The following is a 22,954-nucleotide window of genomic DNA, read 5'->3' on the forward strand; positions in this document are numbered from 1 at the left end:
CCCTATTGTAAAATGGTGTTCATTTATTCGAGAGAATGCAGATCCAGGGTATAGGAAAGGTCATAACATCTTCATTCGCATTCTATTATGTATTCATACTTTCGATAAGGAAGCAAAGATATCAAGATTGTTGGAATTAATATTATACGCTTTGTTGAATGTGAGGTTGATTCAATTGACTATGTAATAAACCGGAGGTTCTACTCAGTTATTGCCTTATCTAACTGCCAGAGATTTGCTATCACAAATAAAGATCCTGAGGAGAGATAAACTATTGCTAACTTTGTTATTAATGGCTGTATGGATTAGGAACTGTGCTGTGCTTTAGTTGCTTAATATGTAACAATACCATAAAAAACTTAAGCCCACTATTGAGCACAAGTCTCCTTTAAAAAATAAGATGGGTTTAGTACATAGTTGGTCACGCTGCGCTGGCAAGTGCTGATTGGCAGATTTCACACTCCTTTGAGAACAATATGGAAAACTCTTAGATCTAAAGGTTTCCTCGTCATGTTTTCCTTCACCGTTAAAACAAAGTATATTAGATTGCTAAAACGCACATAGCTCCGAAAAGTTAAAGATCGAACCCCCGACCACCCGAATAGGAGGCCTGTTTTAACCGCTAGGCTATTACGACTCTTAAAGGTTAGGTACGTTTTCATAATAAAATTATAAAAGCAGGTGCATATTTCAATGAAGCGGAGAAGCGGAACAATCAAAGCTTTAAGTATAATGATAGAAATACTAATAGACCCTAATAACATTTACTTGTTAGTCTCATTAAACTCAATCGGCTGTTTTTATTACACAATTCTCGGTACTCACGATGTTAAATCTATTCATGCATAAATCCTGTGATGAAAGTATTTTTGAACTGTATAAATAATTGTTATAGTGAGTTGTAAATGTTTGCAATAAAAATAGCGACTTGTTTTATATTTCTTCATGGTGAATTGTGTACATTATTATACCTAACATTAATCTTGTCTTAATATTTCGAACTCTTTTTATACAGTTCATACGAACAAAATTTTCAGTTAAATGCTATTAAATGATTGAAAACCCTATCCCTTAATACATATGGGTGAAAATGGCTCATTTTGGAAGACGTGTCGTTGTGTTTTTTCTGAAAAAAACACGGAAAAATTAACAAAAAACCGGTCACCCTATAGAAGCACCCTATAGATTTTCTTGACAGACACGACAGGCGGACAAACAGACAGACAACAAAGTGATCCTATAAGGGTTCCTTTTTTCTATTTGAGGTATGGAAACCTAAAAAATTCAAATTGACTACTAATTTCGATTTCTTAAAACTATTTAAATCTCTCTAACTATTTAATTCTTAAAGAAATAAAACCCTAAGGATAAGTCATAATAATTAACTAATAATTTAAATTTAAACTTCAACGTATAAAAATAAATTAAAACTGCTTGGGAATGTGTATTTTAATGAGTGCAACTATAGAAAATGTAAGGATGTCGATCAAACTATACCAATTATCCCTTTTATGGAGGTTCAGGAATCTTCGAGGTGCATTTAACTGGATAAATCATCGAGTGCTATTCCTGCTAGGGCGTTTTTGAATTTGAGAAACGGCCATTATATACAAAGCAGGGAGGCCAATTGCAAAGTCCGTTCCTGAGACGTCTAACGAAACAAGACACTGCCCTATTGTGTTTGCTTCCTTACCTAGGATTTTTGACATCATTAACATAAATTGTTGGTATACCTACAGATGGATTAAACGCTGTTTGATACGCTGTTTATACCTCAGCAATGCCAGTTTAATGCTGATTTGCATTAAAGGTCTTAAGACGTGTAGCAATAATAATAATAAGAGTACTTTTTATTTATTTATTTATTATTTATTAGTAGTTACAAAGTAATAATAAATTTAGTTACATTGGGCTATTGTTATGTACGTATTCAATAGCAATACTTAAAATTACCGTAGATACCTACTATTCCTTACTTATATATTATCTACTTTAAACATAGGAAACATTAAATTCATACTAATATTATAAATGCAAAGATGTGTCTGTCTGTCTAATGTTTGTCACCATTTCGACGAAATTTGAAACAGAGATAGCCATTACCGAGGAGGTCATAGGCTATTTTTATTTCGGAAAATCAAAGAGTCCTCACGAGTTTTTAACAAAACCTAATCCCACGCAGATGAAGTCGCGGGCATCATCTAGCTTTAACTTCTATGGTAACCAGTGCATCTAACTTTGAGCAGTACCTACTATAGTCTTCTCAGGAAGTTGCTACGTCACGCCACGTCAAAAAATAAACGTACTCTACAATCAGTTGCGATTACGAGCTTTTTCTTCAATCTGGATCAACAGACACAATGAAGACAAGAAAAAAATTTGATTAACAAAAAAGTGACGTTTAGATTAAAGAATGAGAGTAGTTGGAAAAGCATACCGTTGGGTACAAATCGTATCTTCATTGAGGTTGGTGCCGGCTTACCCCGGGCGGCGCAAATCGCGATCTCAAGCAGTCACGACGTTTGGCAAATATTCCGTGGACGTGGCGATGCGCGGTGTGGGAGCGAGCTGCCCTATCGCTTCCTACTTTCACGATACAATAACCGATAAGGCACACATTGCTCTTCGGGACTCATTGAAAGTCTATAAATTCAAGGAGAAACCTGTCCTTAAATGTCACCGTCGTGTTCTACTGCTCAAACTACACCACCTTTCCAATTTAATGTTAAATCTCGACTAAACCGAGACTTTAATTATCAACCTAACAATAGGTAGATGTATTTTTACTTATACGAGCTTATATTTACTATAGAGTACGGAAGTATAGATTTTATTTACAGAGTAAATAGATTTCAAGATAATTCTTAAATCCCGCGATTTGAAGAGAATTGGTATCAGCAATCTACAAGTTTACAACAGTTCAAGAGGTTAATATCAAGTAATTGAATTATCGTCTATAAATGGTCTATTCTTCGCTTAAACTAAGACCACCGCGGATTATTGTGACTACAGAACGTAGCTATAAATCAGTTATATTGTTGGTTCGCAGATAGAAAGATTACTTTAAATAATTCACGTCTCTATATTTATTAGTTTTCTTTGTTCTTTATTAGGTATACCGTAACATCTATATCTATACTAATACTAACAATATTATAAAGAGGAAAGATTTGCTTGTTTGCAAACGATGACCTTTGAAACTACTGAACTTATTATGATAATTCTTTCACCATTAGAAAGCTACTTTATTCAGAAGTAACATGGGCAGTGTGTGTTTTTTTTAAAAATCTTAAACATTATGGGGAAATTTAAATAATCGGAGATGCTTAGGTACAAAGAAACTGTCTTAGGAATCATATCAAGGCATGGTAAATAGCAAAGTGTGAATTGTCGTGTGTTGAAGAAAAAATTGTCAATTTTTTTTAAGTCGGATGATTGCTTGTTGATAGCAGTTTTTCACTTAACAACAACGTTTTTTACTTAACATTACATTTAACGACAAGATCAATGATCGTGCTGGTACGGAAAGGGAAGTCCCATTCTATAAATAGAGCAAAAAAAATTTGAGTTCTACGATATAACCTAGTCTAATTTTCAAAAGAAAATTAGAAATTCGCTTTAATATTTATATAAATTAAATATGTAAACAGTCTGTAAAATCGGAGTATTGCAATAACATGAACATTTGAATAGATCTTTCGTGTGAATGCATTCTTATAGGCGTTCAAGAGGATCGAGATCAAAATCGATAGTAAATCAAGAGAAAATATAGACAAGATGAACAAAGATATTGTCCTTATGCGGGTGGTCAGTATAAAGCAATAAAGGGCTTAAGGTCAAAGTTACATAACTAACGTCTGATACGAACCCGTAATAAAACCGAAACAGATAAACCTTTGCTATGCTTTTTACTTTGAAACGCATTTAATTTATCGTTCACTTCGTTTTATTTCTGCATTATAAGTTTATAGCAATGTTAAGAGCACTAGATTATCTTAAGTTTATTAAACGTAATCCATAAGTACTAAATGATACCATAATATTATACATGCAAAAGTGTCTGTCTGTCTGCCAGCTTTTCACGTCCTATCCATTTAACCGATTTTGATGATATTCGGTACAGAGAGAGCTTGCATCCCAGGGACGGAAAAAGAGTTACCATGGGATCATTCAAAACCTAAATCTACTCGGACGAAGTCACGGGCATCGCCTATTTCCATTCATAATATACTTACACCTTTATGTATCAATCGATGTCATTTCCCGCATTTAAATCCATCGTAAACGTGGTACGGTTTAAACAACCAACTTAACGCATAATCTTAAAAAAGCTGAGAATAAAGACGGGGCGATAATATCTTGAGAAAGTTCACACAGTAATATAGGAATGCAACAGCTATTAAAATGCGCACATTGTTGCAGATCGGCGAACTACAACAACAAAACGGGTGAATGCGTTCTGTCTAATCTGGACCGTCTTACTTTGGCTGGCACCAATGCTTTTCAACCTAACGAAGGTAATGATATTTCGCATTTTATTATATCTTAATCGAATTGTGTGTATTAGTAAACATAATAGTAATGTAAATATGTACTTTGTAATCTTTAAGATATCGACTACTTGGAGAACAACTGCGTAGAAGAACCTACGAAGCTGTGCGAGTTTAAAAAGATGAGCGGACGTATTCTAAAAACAGTAGACTCAGTATATCAAGATGTACAAACGATTGAAGAATGTCGAGAGTTATGTCTTAATTCACCTTTCCGCTGCCATTCCTATGATCACGGAGACACGGGTGATCATGTTTGTCGTCTTTCTCATCATTCCAAAGCTACGCTCGCTGACATCCAGGTAAGTGCCCACATCAACAATTATTTTAAAGAAGACATAGAGACAAACTCGTTTATATTATGGCCTTTCTCGTTTTAGGATCCTTACTTGGAAGTTCCCGAAGCGGCCACTTATGAGCTATCTTCGTGCTACAATGTTTCTATTGACTGTCGTGCAGGCGACATGGTTGCTCGAATTCAAACATCGAAATTATTTGACGGCAAAATATATGCAAAGGGAAGCCCCAACTCGTGTGTAGTTGACGTTAAGCAAAGTCTCGAATTTGAATTGCATATGGGCTATAATAATATTGAATGCAACGTTAAGCAAAATGGACTCGGCAGGTAATGATTTTTGTGGTTTCCTTATTTCAAGGTCACATCCGGTAAATTCAATAAATAGGCATTGGAATCGTAACATAAGATATCTAATAACATAATTGTTCCAGATACTTAAACGACGTAGTCATTCAACATCACGACACGATTGTAACATCATCCGATCTTGGGTTAGCAGTGACTTGTCAATACGACCTGACGAACAAAACTGTAGCAAATGAATTTGATCTTGGAATTCATGGAGATATCAAGACAGACATTTCAGAAGAGGTCATTGTCGACTCTCCTAACGTAGCTATGAGAATAACAGACAGGAGCGGTGACGATACTATTGCTTCAGCTGAAGTTGGTGATCCTTTGGTAAATATTTCAATGATGATTATCCTCTACAGATTGTTATTAATGTATTTCAATAATGAAATGATATTCATTCAAATTATTTTCCAGGCACTCCGTTTCGAAATCATGGATCAGAACTCTCCATTCGAAATATTTGTACGAGAACTTGTTGCTATGGATGGCGTAGACTCCAGCGAAATTACGCTTATTGACAGTGATGGTTGCCCAACCGACCATTTCATCATGGGACCGTTATACAAGTCGACTTTAAGTGGAAAGGTAAATTTCATATGACATTTTCAATTAGTTAGTGAAATTAATTTTATTGAACTAAATTTCTTTTTGAAGTAATTTCTTGTCATGCCATTTTTATTTTCTTTTTACAGACGCTGCTCTCCCACTTTGATGCTTTCAAGTTCCCATCATCCGAGGTCGTGCAGTTCCGTGCTTTGGTAACACCTTGCATGCCCACTTGTGAACCAGTTCAGTGCGATGGAGGACCAAACGAACTACGATCAGTCACATCATACGGACGCAGAAAGAGGCGTTCTTCCCCAGCGCTCCCTACTGATGATATGCTTTTAGTACAAACTATCCAAATTACTGACAAGTTCGGATTTGACAAACAGAAAGCGAAGAATGTAACGGAAGACGCAGTTTTTGTCCGCGAAACAGACGTCACTTGCGTTAACGCGTCTGGAGCAATGTTGGCAGCTGCCGCTTTCATCGCAGCTCAACTAGTCGTGCTGGCGGCGTGGACGTGCAGTTGGCAGCGGAGACGTGCAGCAGCTAAAGCTGCGGAATTACTTCCCGGGCCTAACGCACCATCTGCTCTCTGTAAAGTCTACGATGCTAGTTTTACCCGTGCGCACCAGAGGCACTTTTGAGTAGATTAAGACATGTCGACGTGATCATAAACGTCTGCAATAATAGTATATTTACTTAATTTAAATACCCCCGTCGAGTCCAACGCTCGGAAAGACAACGTAGTAGCCAATAAGACACGTTCATCTTTTTCGGAGCATAAGACGACGACAGCGGTTTTAACTTTACTAAGTGTGAGCGCAACCGCTTCTGATGCCACGTCAGGCAACTGAGAGCGATTGCGCGACACGGAGACGGGGACGACCTGAAAAGCGTGCGCAAATGTGGATGGATGTTAGAAGTAACGCGTTGTGTGTGTCTGATATTAGAGTGTTTGATGCGATTGAGTACGCCCGCTTGTCGCCATCTCTGGAGTCATTAGCGGGATCCAGGCCGTGAGTCGTTATCAAGATCATGTCGCTTATTCGTTTACTTTACGTTTGGACACTTTGCCGGCGTCCGAATTCGTATTGTACCATATTTTTAAAGTAGTATAAGCCTGATTTAATTGTAGTGATAAGTAAAAATTAACAATCCCAGTACCTTTTAAGTAGATAACCGAACTCGCGACCCTTAGTCAAGCAGTGGTAGATTAACGGCCATCCCGACTTCGTAATTTATTGAAATTAGTATTTTAGCGTAATTTATGTTCGGTTACGAATTAAAGCTACTAATATTATAAAAATTCTTAATTTAAACAAATACATGCTTATGACTAAAATGTGCTAAGTTCTACGTTAAATAAATTAAAATTATTTTATCATGCTGTATAGTGACTTATACAATATTTATACTATATTGAATTGTAAAATCAAATTTAATCCGTCCAAATTGCCAATTACCTGCAATAAACTTATTTTAAATATTCCGTCATTTTATTTTGTCCCATTAGACATTATTAATTTACCTTCTACTCGCATTAACAAATTCCTTAGTATTTTTGCGTAGTTACTCCATCCCATTATTTAAAATGGACGACTGAATCCCCCCGGCACTTCCACTCAATGTAAGTGTATAATAATACGAGATTTAGAAAAAAGAATTAAACATATTATCCTGCAGTTCCGCTTTGGAGTCAAAGAAATCTTAAGGAAGATCACACACACTCATACCTGGCTAAAATCTTATCGAATGGAAATGATAATTTTATTTTATTTATTAATAACTAAACAGACTGAGTAAAAGTATTTTTTTATCATCAGAATTTCACAATATCACTTATAACTTATTAGAACTATCAAAACTGATGATAGTAGATATAGCATAGAATTTTTCGGAAACCAATAGGAAACCGAAATCTATTTTGCATGTTGGTTGTCTCTATAACTACCCCTATTACCCCCAAATAAAGCGGAGGTGCGTCAGCTAGTTATATTTAAAATGAAGACATAGTACGAGATTGTGTGTGTGGTCAGACTTAAAACAAGTTCTAATACATTATCCCTTAATAAAGTAGCAAAACGAGTATCTACGTTGCAGACCACTGTTATTAGAAATAACCATTTCCCTGCAGGGTGACAATAACAGGTTGGTATTTTACTGATCCTTTCTTAATAATCGTGTTCTCTCATAGGACAAATCTCGGCCCTTAAGGTTGCGTAAGGAAATATTATATCCAACATGTAGTGTTATAAGAGAATTGATCTAAAATATTATAAGATGGATACAAAAACTGGACCTTATCCTACAGTATATCAATAATTTGTACTGAGCCATAAACCCTGGTGAGTGCAGTACAACTTCAAGTAATGGATACTTTAATACTTAGGTAATTGAACTATTGGATGGGCTGCTGTGGATGGACATGATATATAAGATAACAACGATGTGTCAAATATTAGGCTATAATAAAAATAGGGTTACTTTAAGGCTTCGTGCGTCAAATGTAACCTATGTGTACATTTGACGCCTGCTAGTGACGTCGAAGCCTCTATATTTTGTTATAATTCCCTGTCATGAACTGTGCCTATACTGACTGGCATATTCGATTTAAGTTAACTGTTATAGGCTTCGACAAGTAAACTCGAATTTAGAAATTATGATGCGGGGGCGGAGGCCCCGACAAGATGGAATGCCTTGGTAACACATTAGTCACTATGTTATAAGATATTGTGTAAGCGAGAAGTATGAAATAAATAGATATGACTCTGGACCCCAGCATAGACATGTTTTATTTCAATCATGTTTCAATAATATAATGTTGTTAGTTAGTCTTGTGTCGGATGTATTTTTTATAGAGCTACTTATTTCGCATCAGTCATACTAGAAGGTAACTAGTGAGACCTAGAGTAGCAAACCTATTAGGTAAATAATATAAAAGAATGTTTTAAAGGCAAAGCTTTTTAATGTAGTTACTACAAACGAATATAAATATGAATATATTATAAATATGAAGTAACCCTATTCGGGCTAATCTAAGAAGCTACAGTACGGATTTTCATATGGTTTGCGCGAATAGAAAGAGAAGAAAACCTTAGAAGATAACTCTCGATATTTATATTTTACTAAGTATATGATGCCCGCGATTTCGTCTGCTTTGATATGGGTTTTCAAAACTCTCGCGGGAACTCTATGATTTCTCAGTATAAAAGTAGCCTATGTCCGTCTCCGGAATGCAAGTTATTTCTTTACCAAATGTCCACAACTTTATCCACGTACATTGATGGTACTATGTGAAAAAGCTACACGCAAGTCCCAACAACAACTATAGCAAGTATCAACTCAACCGGATGAACGATACGCGAACGCATACCTACTTACTAGGTAAGTAACGAACACACGAATATACAAACCTTAATTTTAATATATAAAATAATATGTAATATTAACCATTGTTTTCCATTTAACGATGCATTTAATTTATACATCAAGAAAAATAAATGAATGAAGCGAGGATAAAGACGCCACTTGATTTCAAAGAAAAAAACAAAGATAAACTCTAAAGAGGCCTTTTTATAGTAAAGAAAAAAAATATCATGAAGATAAGAATTTCAAATAAGTTATCGAAAGACAAACTGCGCCAGAAAAAGACGAGTATCAACCCACGAAGTATTTCTAAAGAATGCTAAAGTTAGTACAAAAATGGGCAAGCGATTTGACCAGTTCTCGACCAGTCTGGTAAACGGTACGCATCAAACAGATGAGATCGCTAAGTTAGTTTTGCGTGGAATAATCACGTGTGACGAGGCACACCTCACGTCGACATTCGTGCCCAAGATTAGATCTTTGTGTAGACAACGGCACGCGACTCAGACACGTGCCGCAGTCCGCCCCGACAACAACCATTAGCTAACGCTGCTTAGAATCTAACTTTTAGTCCGAGATTAAGATTACTACCAAGAACTACTACCTAAATTATTAAACTAGTTTTTTTTTTTTTAAATATATAGATAGCGCGAGCAAACGAGCATATGAGTAACCTGATGTTAAGTGATTACCGCCGCCCATAAACATTTGCTGCATCTGAGGAATCGCATATGCGTTAACGGCTTTCAGGGTCAATCCGCCCCTTGAATAACCCGCTATTTTTTAGCATTCCCTGAAGATTTTAAAAAGCTAACTCCGTTTGAATTATTCCGATAGAATCGTCTTGTTTATAATAAATAGCCAATGATTCCAGGCGACCATAAAATAAAATCGAAGAACGCAACATTGTCCATGAGAAATAAAGTCGTTCACAATAGCATATGAAATATTCATAAAATATAAAGGTTACGTATTGGCCGCAACGTCAAATAATAAAACGCAAATAATAAAACGAAAAAAATAAAGCATCTACATGCCCTCTCGCTGAAGACAATTTCTGAGACATTTTAATATAATGCTTCATAATAAATCTTACATTAGAAACATCCCTGCATTGTTCAAAGACGTCCTTGAAAACAAACAGGTTTAAAGAGATCTTCTATTTGATAAACGGGATGATTCGATCTTGCTCTGATTCTATTATTCGATAGAACCTAAGACTCGGCATAGTTTAACAACTGAAATATGACTATAACTTCAAAGTATAAATTACATACTGGTATTGTGAGCTTGGGAATACGTATATTTATATTTTATGGAGATACTTATTTTATTTTTATTCTTTTGATATATAATAACGTCTTGTTATAATTTAATAATGAAATTAGTGGATAAAGGTGAAGCTTGCCTCACCAATAGATTTATTTTCTAGTTTCCCTCGGAAGTTAATCTGATAGTTATTCTGATATTCATCAAAACGATTCAGTCTTTAAGTCGCGTGTCTTCGCATAGTCAAATATGAACATCAGGCTCGGCATCAACGTGAATTCCGTAGCTTAAAAGTGTTTATAATTTATTGAAAACGGAAGCAAAAATACTCAAAATGTTTTCCTCCCACATGACTCTACTGTTCCGGTAAAATGGCCAGTTTTAAGTCTTTAACATAAACTTATGCCAGTTTCTCTGGAAAAATAAAAAATATAGTTGCATAAGTGTCTACAAAAATTACAAACATTTTAGTGTTTGAGTAACTCTATTTCTCTAACCTTTGAAAAACCAGCTTTATTCCCACGATTTCGTCTGGGTGAAGCATCCAACAAACATACCACAAGCATTTATATGTATTGAATTAAATTTTCATTTAGAAGGAATCAATGCAGAAAATTATTATATGTTTTACTACTGCTTGATTACACCCTAGTGCCTATCTTAGAAACGATGAGTGGTATTTGTTTAACTTTTGTCGTAATGAACAATCATTCAATCATACATGTAAAAAAAAAAATTACCATACAACCCGGAACACCCGGAAACCGGTACGAGTAAAAATTCGTATTCTCATCTGTCGTCACGAAAACTTTAGCAGATCATAAACTATTCGAAATAATCGGTAACCTGAATTCAGTGCATGAATATGTAATCGATTTTGGCTCATTATTAAGGCGATACTCGATACTGGTAACGGATGCTCGTGGTGCAATTTGTGAACTTATTTGCATCGAAATCGTTGAGAGCGATCGCAGTCACGCAGACTCCAGTGCGAAAACAAACCTCGTTTGCCATTAAATCAAAAGCCATTCCTGTAGGGTCTATGTTAGTTTTAAATCTTTGAATACGTTAAAAAAGGAATCGTGAGCAAAAACAGAGAGAATCAACGAACAAGTAAAAGTGGGATCTTACGTCTACACGTGTCTTGCAAATCAAACGAACTAATGTGTTTCCTCTTAAAAATACATACCTACTATAATATTTTTCAGACAATAGATATTTATTTCACATCACCTCGTTTGATGTCATCTGTCGAGTGTCTGCCTATTCAGATGGCGCAAGACCGCAGCGTGTAGAAGTTTCTACAAGATACCTCTGTCCAACAGTGGAATTCTATGAATAGGAAGCGACGCGACAGCGAAATAAACCTACTATAACAAAGATTCTTACTATTTTAAGCCCCAGCGTTAGTAAAAATTGCTCTATTTGAGGAGATGATGTTTCACTTTTCATAAAACATTAAATTTCTACTCGTACAGGTAACACTGAAAGTTTTAAGACTAGAAAAAAAACTAGGTAACGGTTACTTACATAGATATAATACAAATTATGCAAAAGTATTTTTATTTACAAAGAATATTTTTTATTAGATTTTATGGACTTATTGATAATGCAAATCTTTAAGAAAAAATTATACCATAGCAAAGTTGGAGCCGCAAAAGGACATTAATTTTACGCGTTCGACTACCTCGACTAGTGATTGAAAAATTTGATGATGATATCCATGCAAAATGTAAAAGACATATAAGACCCTAAGTCATGACCACAATTACGAGTGTCTAATAAAATCTTTTATCTGGGTCTAAAATATATTCGATTCAACTTTCAATAGTTTCAAATTATATTTTTCGCCGTATTGTCCCTGCGGGTGGCGTGAAATTCATCCGTCATGGTTATTAAACCAGGTTATCATTAACTAGCCCGTACTTGACTGACAGTTCCTTATTTGTTAAGCAGCAATAAAACTGGTAAGTTGGTTTCCTATAATTCCACGACAGGACTATCAGTCAACTTATATTGCAATAGTGAATAGTTTGATTTGTTATCAACATTGACGGATGGTTTCCAGAGGCACTTAATATTAATATATTCATTGTTTCCAAAGCACTGTGATTCCGTTTAACCGATTAGAAAGCTGCAACGTTATCAATCACAATTAGCTTTACAGTTACGTACAACTGAGTCTATTTAACTTTTTAAAAAATCGTAACAATATTCTGAATATTTTTTTAGAAAAAGAGAACTACGAAATGTGTCATAGAATATTTCATTTGTATCGACTATTCTGTAAATCGCTGTTATTTTTTACAATCACAGAACATTTCTACAAATCATCCCTTAAATTTTCTCATCATCAACAAACAATCGCCGGCCTTCCAGTGAGCACGAGTTTCTTCTCAGAATGAGAAAATTAAGACCTAATCTACCACGGTAGCCAAGTGCAGATTGGCAACCTTTACAGATCGTTGAGAAAATTATAGAGAACTAGCTGATGCCCGCGGCTTCGTTCGCATGAATGTAGGTTTTTTAAAATTCCCGTGGGAACTCTTTGATTTTCCGGGATAAAAAGTAGCCTATGTGCTAATCCAGGGTATAATCTATCTCCATACTAAATTTCAGCCCAATCCGTCCAGTAGTTTTTGCGTGAAGGAGTAACAAACATACACACACACACACACACACACACATACACACACATACAAACTTTCTCCTTTTTAATATTAAGTGTGATTCTCAAGCATGCCGGTTTCCTCACAATATTTTCCTTCACCGTTAAAGCATGTGATATTTAATTACTTCTAACGCACCTAACTTCGAAAAGATAGATTTGTATGCCTAAGATCGGACCCCGGATCCCCAAAGAGGCAGCCAACGTCTTAACTACCAGTTACGTAGAACTATCCACGCCACTAGGCGATCACGCTTAATAACTTAATGCTAAGACCTGATTAAGATTGCAAAACAGCTGCAAAGCAAGAAGTGTTGCATTCCTACTTAAATTAAGATCGCGTAGCGGTTCAGCAGTGATTCGTGAGTAATAAATCGCGGTGCACAATAAATGTACGAATAACAATAATATACAATGAAACCAGGTTTTAGTATTCGCGAGCCGTCGGAAGTGATGGGTGAGATCACGAAGCGGACGCGCGGACGCGCTAACAATCCTCTAATAGGCATCGTGTTCGTGACCCCGCCTCCCGTGCTCGACAATATTATCCCAACTGACGGATTAAAATTGACTTAGACTAAGGTCACACGACGCGTTTCCGGTGCGTCGCGGCATCGCACCGGATGTGAATTTCGTATTGGATGCCACACGGGCACTACGTTGCAGCATTCGCAGAAAGTATGGCGTTGCACGCAACCACCCCTCTCCGCCTTGTGTCCGTTGCCACTGTTGCAAGCAGATGGCGCTTCTCACTCATACGAAGATATCAATCAACAATCACTGGATACACGAACCCAAGCCTGACTACTCGCAATGCTCGCACTAGATAGCACGGGTACATTCATCGAAAGTCAAAAGTAGCACATATACAGGCAAATCTGAATCACACTAACAGAGTTTGCACTATACATAGAAGTCTCAAGATACAACCGTTGGCCCACCTGGCGCTACCGAGCACTACACCACCTGGTGGGAAATTTCCCTTTGGTACGGTCGAGCTTACACACAGCTCCCGTACAGCCTCGTCTCTCTGGTCCCAAGTCCTTTCCGCATGCGGTGCGGCGCCGCGGAAGTAACATGATACAGCGATTTCTATATAGGATGACGCAGCGGCACCGCTCAGGCGCCACACCGCTCACGCAACGCATCGTGTGGCTTCACTCTAATAGGCATCGTGTTCGTACTTCGTGACCCCGCCTCCCGTGCTCGACAATATTATCCCAACTGACGGATTATAATTGACTTATTGTTGCCGTTGACCGGCAACAATGAAGGCAATGATACGTTCTTTTATAGAAATAAATCACAATCGAATTCTAAGAGTCAAGGCTGCCAGAGAACAGTGTTACGAATTTTTGACCTCATGCGAATTTTAATGATTTTAAAACTGTACATTAGCATATTTTGCCTTTGGCATGCATTGAAATATTTAAATCTTATCTGATAGAAGGTAATGACTTGTTGTCCTACTCACTAAAAATACGGATATTTTTACTTTCAGTCATGCTTGAATATTATCCAACCTCCAGTTAAGTCTACTGAGTGAAAATAATGTTAATTATAGTTAATAGCTATATAAACGCAATCAATTGATAAACCAATAGCAACGATTTGTGATTTCTCATTACATAGAATACACACACACACATACATACACGCATAATTCACTTAAAATAATACCTTGTTCTATCACATACTCCTCTCTAATTAGATATACTGTTAACAGTTTTTGGTGGTCTACAATGTCACGACCGTAATCACCTCTGATTGGTCGACACTTGCTCACTATTGGCTACAATGCATTGTCGCAACAAGAGTACCACAAATTCAGCCGATCACTATTATCCAAAATTTCCATTTTTTTTTTGTCGCAGACTAGGGTTGTCATCGTGTAAAAAATTCGACTTACCCTTAACCTCTGGTCGCCAACAGTCCAAACGCGACTCGCAAAGTCGTTGGAAGCCCCTACGATGTACGCTCCAGTTGCATCAAAGTCCACCGACATCACACCAGCGTTAGAACCGACGAGCGTCCCTTTGCATTCTATTACGCCAACTGCAAACAAATAATTTAACTAGCCTTTTCCCAAGACTTTTTTATATAAATAGCGAGCTACAGCCGCCCATGAATATTTGCATCATCAAAAGGAACCGGTCAATAGCTTGCCAGATTTTCAGGAATTTGTTGATCCACCCTTTGAATAACATCATTACTTGAGAACTCTGAATTTTTGGGATAAAAAGTAGCCTATGCCCTTCCCCAAGACGCAAGAATCTCAGTATCAAATTACATCAAAATCAGATAGACAGGTAGACACACTTTTACATTTATAATATCAGTATGGACTGACAACTCAACTGTTCTTAACAAAGTAAAAAGATCGGCCTCGTTTGGAAGGAAAAGAGTAGAGTCTACCTCTCTGGCCCTCTAAGTTGGTACAAAGGATTAAGATAATGTACTTACTTTTAGAGACATTCCATAGTTTAACTTTTCTATCGGCGCCTCCCGTCGCCACTAAGTGGTCTGTTGGACTCCATTTAACAGCATTCACTTCACCGTCGTGCGCATCCTAAGTAAAAAAACATCATTATCATCATCATCTTGATCAACCCATCGCCGCCGGCCCACTACGGAGCACAGGTCTACTCTTAGACGTCTACTCTTAGAATAAGAAGGGTTTAGGTCATAGTCCACCACGTTGGTCAAGTGCAGATTGGCAGATTTCACACACCTTTGAGAAAATCGCGGAGAACTCGCAGACATACAGGTTTACTCACAATTTTTTCCTTCATCATTAAAGCATTTAACTGCTTAAAAGTAAAACGCACATAACTCCAAAAAGTAAAATAACATTAAAATATTGAAAAATTTCGCTTTCAGGTAGCTTACTATTATTAAAGTGTGATTTAGTGTTATGCTTAGAATACTAAAAGATTGATTTGGCATATGCATCAACAAAACTATCATATCTATCCAAGGTTAGCGCGTTCATCTCTGTGTCTAAATTGCGTCATGCAGAATAAAAGCCAACATTAAGATATACACGTCTTTTAAAATATAAAAATGTGTTGTATTTGCATTGTTTGCACTCACAAATCTCAATGCAACTTTTGTAGGCAAGGCGGTCGCATAGTACGGCAACGAGTCCATAATCTTCTCCTCGGAACTGCCCGCGGAACCGGCACTGTTTCTGCTGCCAGCCTCTCTAGCTGCCTCTTCCAGTTCTTTGCGTACCTTGTCACTCTTTTTCCTGCAAAAAATATTAAAATATAAATCGTTGTGGCAAACAATTTTTTTTGTTTTTGGCTTTTCTGCACAAGCTGTATGTACAAGCGTTTAGAGCCCAACTCTCCAGCTATCGGCAGAATATTCCATTTATTCCATTAATAAACCAGAACCGTATTTACTTTCTTGTTTGTCCAGGTCTCGTGAGGCTATGATTTACTATTTCAAGTTAAAACCAATTAACTAGCTCACCTTTTTCATCCATACCTCGCATGTTAAAATGTGCAAAATGCAGATGCAAAAGGACCATGCAATGGAGTATAAACCATGCAAAATGCAAAATCCTTGTTTAAGTCGAAAGTATTTACAAACCGTAGTAAAAATTATAATTATTCATTGTTAAACCAAACCAAAATTCAATGGAACTGAGTTGTTATTAATGTTAATTGGGTAGTTGACTAAAATTATTTGGGTATTTAAGATACTTTATCATAGAAACATATGTATAGATGTTTTATCCAAACGTTTTTAGAAAGAAACTTGACAATTTTTCGACAGGTTTATCTTTTTTTTTTTTAGTTAATCCATAATAATATATCTAATTTTCCCAGTCAACCACCCCATGAGTTAAAGACATTTGTAATAATTATTCTTGTAATGTGAATAATTTCACAAAAATATAATTGTTATGAATTTCTATGGTTTTCATACAAATGTCTTCAAATTTCCATTCGTGAGTATAAAACTGAAATTGTAAAGTACCACAAGATGTCATTTTATTTATAAAATTCATGTGCAACCCAACAACTATCAATTCATATTTATGTATATGCTATAATCAATACATTTTTTTATAAAAAAAAAAAAACTTAGGCTATGTTTTGTTTACACAAGTTTTAAAATTCATATAATCCAATTGTTTATGCTAAAGTCAGAAATTTAATTGTTATAATAATAATAATTAATAACATTAATTCATATACAGAGAGAATACAAACCAATGATCAAGAATACAATTTGGAAATTATAAGCAAAAAATCATAATTACAATAATTCATTATGTAAACTGCAAAGAACCAGAAGACGAATTTAAAATATAATATAATAGTACAAAATCAAATACGTAATGAAATGTCCGTCAAATCACAAGAATGATAAGTGGGAAAAATTGAAAAAAAAAATGAGTCAGTTTCAGAGTGCAGTTAAGACATATATGGGCCATCGTAATGAAGAAGTAAATGTCTTTTATAACGCCACAATGCCTTCATACCACCAAGACCTCATTCACATTATGTCAAACTCACCCGAAACTAACTCTACCAAACGTGTTGATGAAAAACGCAGTAGGGTTGCTTGACCTGTTGAACAAATTAAAAAAAGAAGCAAACAAATTCATACACAAAATATGCAAGCCTCTACAACTGCGTATCGCACGCATCGTCCATCTAAACGTAATATATCTAAACGCACACATTATTAAAAGACTAAACAAAAATTGTGAACACAAAATTAATTTAATAACAGTTAAGAAGTGCCATTTAAAATGTACATTTCGAGTGATAAAAATAAAATTAGTAAATCATTACTGCTTTTGAGTCCTGTAATTAATATAGTTTTATAGTTTACAGATTATACATACACATTCATTATACACTTTTATAGTGCAGTGAAGCCAATGTGAAACAATATTCATCCACTAATGAACAACTGCATGAGTTTGATTTTTGACAATAATCATAATATTATGGAACCAACAAAACTGTGCATTTTTTTACAATTTCCAAATGCTGCTACTAGTGTATTACCAAACATTCAACTAAAATAATTACACAAACCACCTTAGCCCCAACCAATAAAATAATACAAACTAAAGAAGAGCCATCACAATTTTTTTATAAAAGTAAATATTTGAAAAAAAAAACATACTTAATTTTAACTGTTGTCGGTAATTATCAATTAAAAACTGGATTCATGCAAAATGTTCTTCACAACCGATTATGGAAAAGCATTTGTAATTTTGTAAACAGGCGGAATCTAAGGCCTCTCAAACAGAACTTCAAATAAAACCAATAATAATAAATAATTATCATCATAAGCTTACTTGAGAAAGTGTTCATTTTCTTCATTCATTTTGTCCGCATCTTTTGCTTTGTACTTTATAAGCCTTTCAACGAGGGACCGATTTTCATCCTGAAATTAAATAGTACAGTCTCTTATTTCAATATTTTCTTCTTAAAAGAAAATAATTAAAACATTTCCAAAATAACCTTTTTGCGATAGTTCATCATTATAATAACAAACTTTTATAGCACTTGAAATTATTTACATGAGCTGAATATACAAATAGCTCTAATGCAGTCAGTTCGGCGTAAAATTTTCAACTGGACTCCGTATGTAATAATATCATAGGAGATATAGAAGTAAACGTTTATGTATAAAGATAATCTTATGAGGATCATAAAGTATACAGGATGTTACAGTTTTTTTCTTCAGCCAATATTATGATCTAAAATAGTGTAGCTAATTCTGTAGCATACAATATCTACACCAATGCTATCCCTAAGGATAGCACTAGATTAATTTAGTTAAGTTTAGAGATTGTGTACAAAAGAATTAGCACAATTATCACACTAATGGACCCGCCCTTGCTTCTGTCAATTGGATTTTTTGAAAATATTGTTTTAGTTGGCATACTATACAGAGAACCTGCATGCGAAATCTCAAATTTCTAAACCCAGTTTGAGCTATACATTGATATTATGTCAATCGGTCAATTTAACCTTTTATGCATAATATTATGTATATATGAATATTTTAACACAATATTTTAAGAGCTATGAAAAGTGCTAATTCTAAAAGACATTCCGAATATATTAACAAACTAACAAGTTTTAGATAAAAATCATACTAAGTATGACGTTGAAGACACCAAATTGACTTGGCATACTGCCACGATTGAATAATGCAATAAAAATTTGAAGATCCAGTGGAATAGTTTGTTTCCAGTGATGTGAACGTATATGAAAGAGCGTCATGACATATTATGTGCCAATGTTACATAGGTAACAGTGCGTTGGTTGAAAGTGCTATAGTTTTAACACGCTGCTTCGCATGTTATCGTTTTTTCGTTTACCACAGATAACTCGTAACAATACCAAAACGATTTTACTCCACGTAAACAGATGCACGCAAAAACTGTGAAAAGAATATTTTCATCTTAGCAACAAGGTCATTTATTCAAGTCGGTATTAAAAGGAAACCTTGAGGTTTATCTCTTCATATGAGTAGGTTTGGAATAGCAATTGGTTAAACATAATTTAGTACTAAAAATTTACATAACAATAAATTAATTATGAGGTGGATATTTTTATGAACAGTCTTTACATAATAGCTTTGTATAAACAAAGCTGGTGCAAAGACTGTTTTATAAAGACTTATAAAATGTATGTACACATTTTAATCCACACCTATACTTATAAAAAACTGTAACTGCATAATTTCTGTAAATATTGAATATATGTATTTTGAAAATTTTAGCTGGAGAAAGGGTTATTATCGATATAGAGCAAACAAAAAAAAAAAGATTCCGACGAATTGAGACCCTCCTCCTTTTTTTGAAGTCGGTTAAAAACCAGTCACGAGCCGGATTCGCACACGAAGGGTTCCGTACTATCGTACAAATAATAACACTTTTTAATTTATATTATGATGTTTTTTCCACAAAACCACAAATTCAGTCTCCGAGTTTTTCCTTTTACTTGTGCTATAAGACATTGCTACATGCCTCTCATGATTCTAGGTGAACTGTAAGTACCATATAGGTTTTGATTCCCTTGACGGGTCTTATAGACACAATGGACAGATAGACAATGAAGTGAACCTATAAGGGTTTCTTTTTCCTCTGGAGATACGGAACCCTAAAACGTTTTTTATATCTCTCGTCTATCATCTGTCTTTGTACACTTCACGCTGAAACTACTGAATGGATTTATACACAACTTGGCATACTATAGCTATACTCTATCTGCGGAAAGAATTTAGTGTAGCATTCTTTCTGTCACGTAATCCCATACAAATGATAGAGACAAAAATTTCAGTGGGTATTAACCATTTTAAGTCACCAACCAATCACAACAAATTAGGTACACCATATTTTTCCTGTTTCGTTTCAAATTTCGAATAACTTTTTCACACTCTAGTCAACTCTAGTGTAAGATAAAATGGGCTTTTGCGTGCGGATTTCGATAAAGAAAGCCTTTCTAAGCTAGTGTGATAGAAAAAACATTTCTTAAACAATTCAGTCTTTCAATAACAGAAAACTCATAATGAAAATGATACCTGTGCTTTCCTCAATTTTTCTTCAATAGCAGCAAATGCAATTTGCAATGCCTGATGCTCATCCCTGAGAACTTGATTAAGTCCTTGTAATTCTGTCATGTTTGTTTCATACATCTGGATTTCAGCACGTAATGATGCTATTAATGCAGTATTTTCTGAAATTCTGCAGAGTTACAAAAACTTTAATTTTATTCCCATTAAAGTAAGTAGGTAAAGATGAATGAAACTTTTGTATATTCTGATACAATTCCTGATTTGAGATTGTAATAATATAATTTTACTTAATTTTTAATCAATCTATTAAGTATTGAATATATTTGTTATAAGTTATTTACCATCTTGACAATTATCTTACCCCCAAATTCTGAGAAGCATTTTCAAAGGGGAAGAAACATTGGATATTTTGACCAAACAGCAACTTCCAATTCCATTTTAGATTAAATATTAATATTTTACTTTTCACATATTACACAGGATCTGCTCTTAATTACTTAGATACTGAACCATGTAATAAACTGTGAATCGAAAACTACAACTTACATTACATCCTTGGCTTGTAAACTCTTTTCTAAGTCGTGTACTCTAGCATTGAGGTTAATAATTTGCTGAGAACTTTCACCTCGTCTTCGGTGCAGCGATGTAAGTTCCTCTTGTTGCAATAGGATTTTTTGTTCTAAAGCCTGTATTCTTTCATTAGATACACCACCTGAAAGAATAAATTGTCTATCTATTTATCCATACTAATATTATAAATGCTAAAGTATCTGTGTACCTATATCCGTTTGTCTGCTAGCTGTTCAGGCCCATCATTTGCTTAAATATTGAAGTAAATAGTCTTTCCATTACAAATAAACACTGCATCTTCAAACTATTCACTTGACATATCATTTAAATTCTAGCAATGATAACAAAAGAGGTCACGCTATATGAGGAATGAATACCAAGTTAATGAGAATGCACAGTATTTATTAATAAGAGAAAGCTGACTGTATTCACTGACAGACAAAACAACAGCTATTGGAAAATGAGTCGTCGAAAGTTAGTTTATTTTATTACAAACAAACAAATAATTATATCTATAATAATCTATCTAATCTATATCTAATAATAAATATCTAATTTATGGTAATTAACACATTAATAAAAATCTGAACTGAAACCTTTGTTTAAAATTATGTATGCCTGTTTATCTGTATTAATTTTATAAATGGCTAAACAGATTTTGATGAGGCAGGCAATCGTGTTTGACAACTAGTCAAATCAGTACTTATCTTTTTAAGGTTACATACCTCAAAAAAAAACGGAATCCTTATAGGATCACTTTGTTGTCTGTCTGTCTGTCGTATCTGTCAAGAAAACCTATAGAATTGGCACCTACATTATGAAAACTTATAAACATACTTATAAAACCAAATACTAACCTCCACTGTTCAATACACTTTCTGTACTGGAAAATCTAATTCTTTCATTCAATAATGTGAGCTGTAAGTTTTCATTTTTCAGTGTATTAACATTATCAAAGAGTCTGCTTTCTGAAAATCATAAAACTTTATTAATTAGTTATTTAATATAAGTTTCTCAAAGTTTAAAACTTAGTTGGCTCACATTTAAAATCAAAATAAACAGTTCTATCAATCACGGTGTTCCTTATCGCTGTGGAAGACGACGGTAATTAACCAAGTAAACATTTTACTTTAATTATTCTATAATCATAAATTAACATTATATTACATCTATATAAAAATGACAATTAATAAAGACAAAGGGGAATGAGCTATAGGTTATGTTACTTACGAAAGGCTATGATATCTTGAAAAGAACTCGTTTCTCGCTTATTTCGAGCCTGTAGCTGACTTATAATATTATTTCTCCAATCTCCACCTTCCATCGTAAATCCGTAAGTATATTACAACATGAGTTAGTAATTAGAATATTTTTCGAAAGTTCTTATATCAAAACAATCACAATGTCATGTCAATTTCTACAAGACTAGATCGACTTAACACCATGTAATATAACTTGTGACAGTAAAAACTAATTTACTAAAAACAACGCATATAAATCTAATATTGATTTAAATACTACTAAATCGTTGAGAATTTTTTTTTTCTCACGCCACTCGTAAATATAAACTTTTGTTTTGTCAAATTCAAAATGTTCAAACTTCAAATCAAACTTCATGCTTCAAACTGACATTTGACGTGACAGTAGGTAGGTTTGAGTTTGACAGTTGTACTTTACTCTATGATTCTAGATCATAGAGTAAAGTATACATGGACGTTTATAAAGAATCTAGTTAACTATAACTGAAATTCTAGGTTTTTGTGCTGTGACTGA

The 22,954-nt window shown here is 34.7% G+C and overlaps 2 protein-coding genes across 6 annotated transcripts in view; one reads left to right on the forward strand and one right to left on the reverse strand.

Moving 5' to 3' along the window:
* Positions 1 to 7,231, forward strand: part of LOC123869152 — a 62,415-nt gene extending 55,184 nt beyond the window's left edge. For all 4 annotated transcript variants that reach the window (XM_045911912.1, XM_045911913.1, XM_045911915.1 and 1 more), the window contains 6 exons: positions 4,423 to 4,517; positions 4,611 to 4,852; positions 4,931 to 5,175; positions 5,280 to 5,529; positions 5,617 to 5,787; positions 5,895 to 7,231. In XM_045911912.1, coding sequence (XP_045767868.1) covers positions 4,423 to 4,517; positions 4,611 to 4,852; positions 4,931 to 5,175; positions 5,280 to 5,529; positions 5,617 to 5,787; positions 5,895 to 6,395 — 1,504 coding nt within the window. In that variant the 3' untranslated portion in view covers positions 6,396 to 7,231. The remainder of the gene's footprint in view (positions 1 to 4,422; positions 4,518 to 4,610; positions 4,853 to 4,930; positions 5,176 to 5,279; positions 5,530 to 5,616; positions 5,788 to 5,894) is intronic.
* LOC123869153 (autophagy-related protein 16) overlaps positions 1 to 22,765 on the reverse strand; it is a 231,213-nt gene extending 208,448 nt beyond the window's left edge. The window contains exons 1-9 of one of the 2 annotated variants that reach the window (XM_045911916.1): positions 22,412 to 22,765; positions 22,039 to 22,149; positions 21,158 to 21,323; positions 20,618 to 20,780; positions 18,381 to 18,469; positions 17,584 to 17,637; positions 16,148 to 16,304; positions 15,518 to 15,623; positions 14,964 to 15,109 (exon numbers count right to left, since the gene is read on the reverse strand). In XM_045911916.1, coding sequence (XP_045767872.1) covers positions 14,964 to 15,109; positions 15,518 to 15,623; positions 16,148 to 16,304; positions 17,584 to 17,637; positions 18,381 to 18,469; positions 20,618 to 20,780; positions 21,158 to 21,323; positions 22,039 to 22,149; positions 22,412 to 22,505 — 1,086 coding nt within the window. In that variant the 5' untranslated portion in view covers positions 22,506 to 22,765. The remainder of the gene's footprint in view (positions 1 to 14,963; positions 15,110 to 15,517; positions 15,624 to 16,147; positions 16,305 to 17,583; positions 17,638 to 18,380; positions 18,470 to 20,617; positions 20,781 to 21,157; positions 21,324 to 22,038; positions 22,150 to 22,411) is intronic. The other variant, XM_045911917.1, reaches the window with a different exon arrangement.
* Positions 22,766 to 22,954: the final 189 nt, after the last annotated feature.

The sequence above is a fragment of the Maniola jurtina genome, chromosome 10 (assembly GCF_905333055.1).
Source record: "Maniola jurtina chromosome 10, ilManJurt1.1, whole genome shotgun sequence".
Classification (NCBI taxonomy): Eukaryota; Metazoa; Arthropoda; class Insecta; order Lepidoptera; family Nymphalidae; genus Maniola; species Maniola jurtina.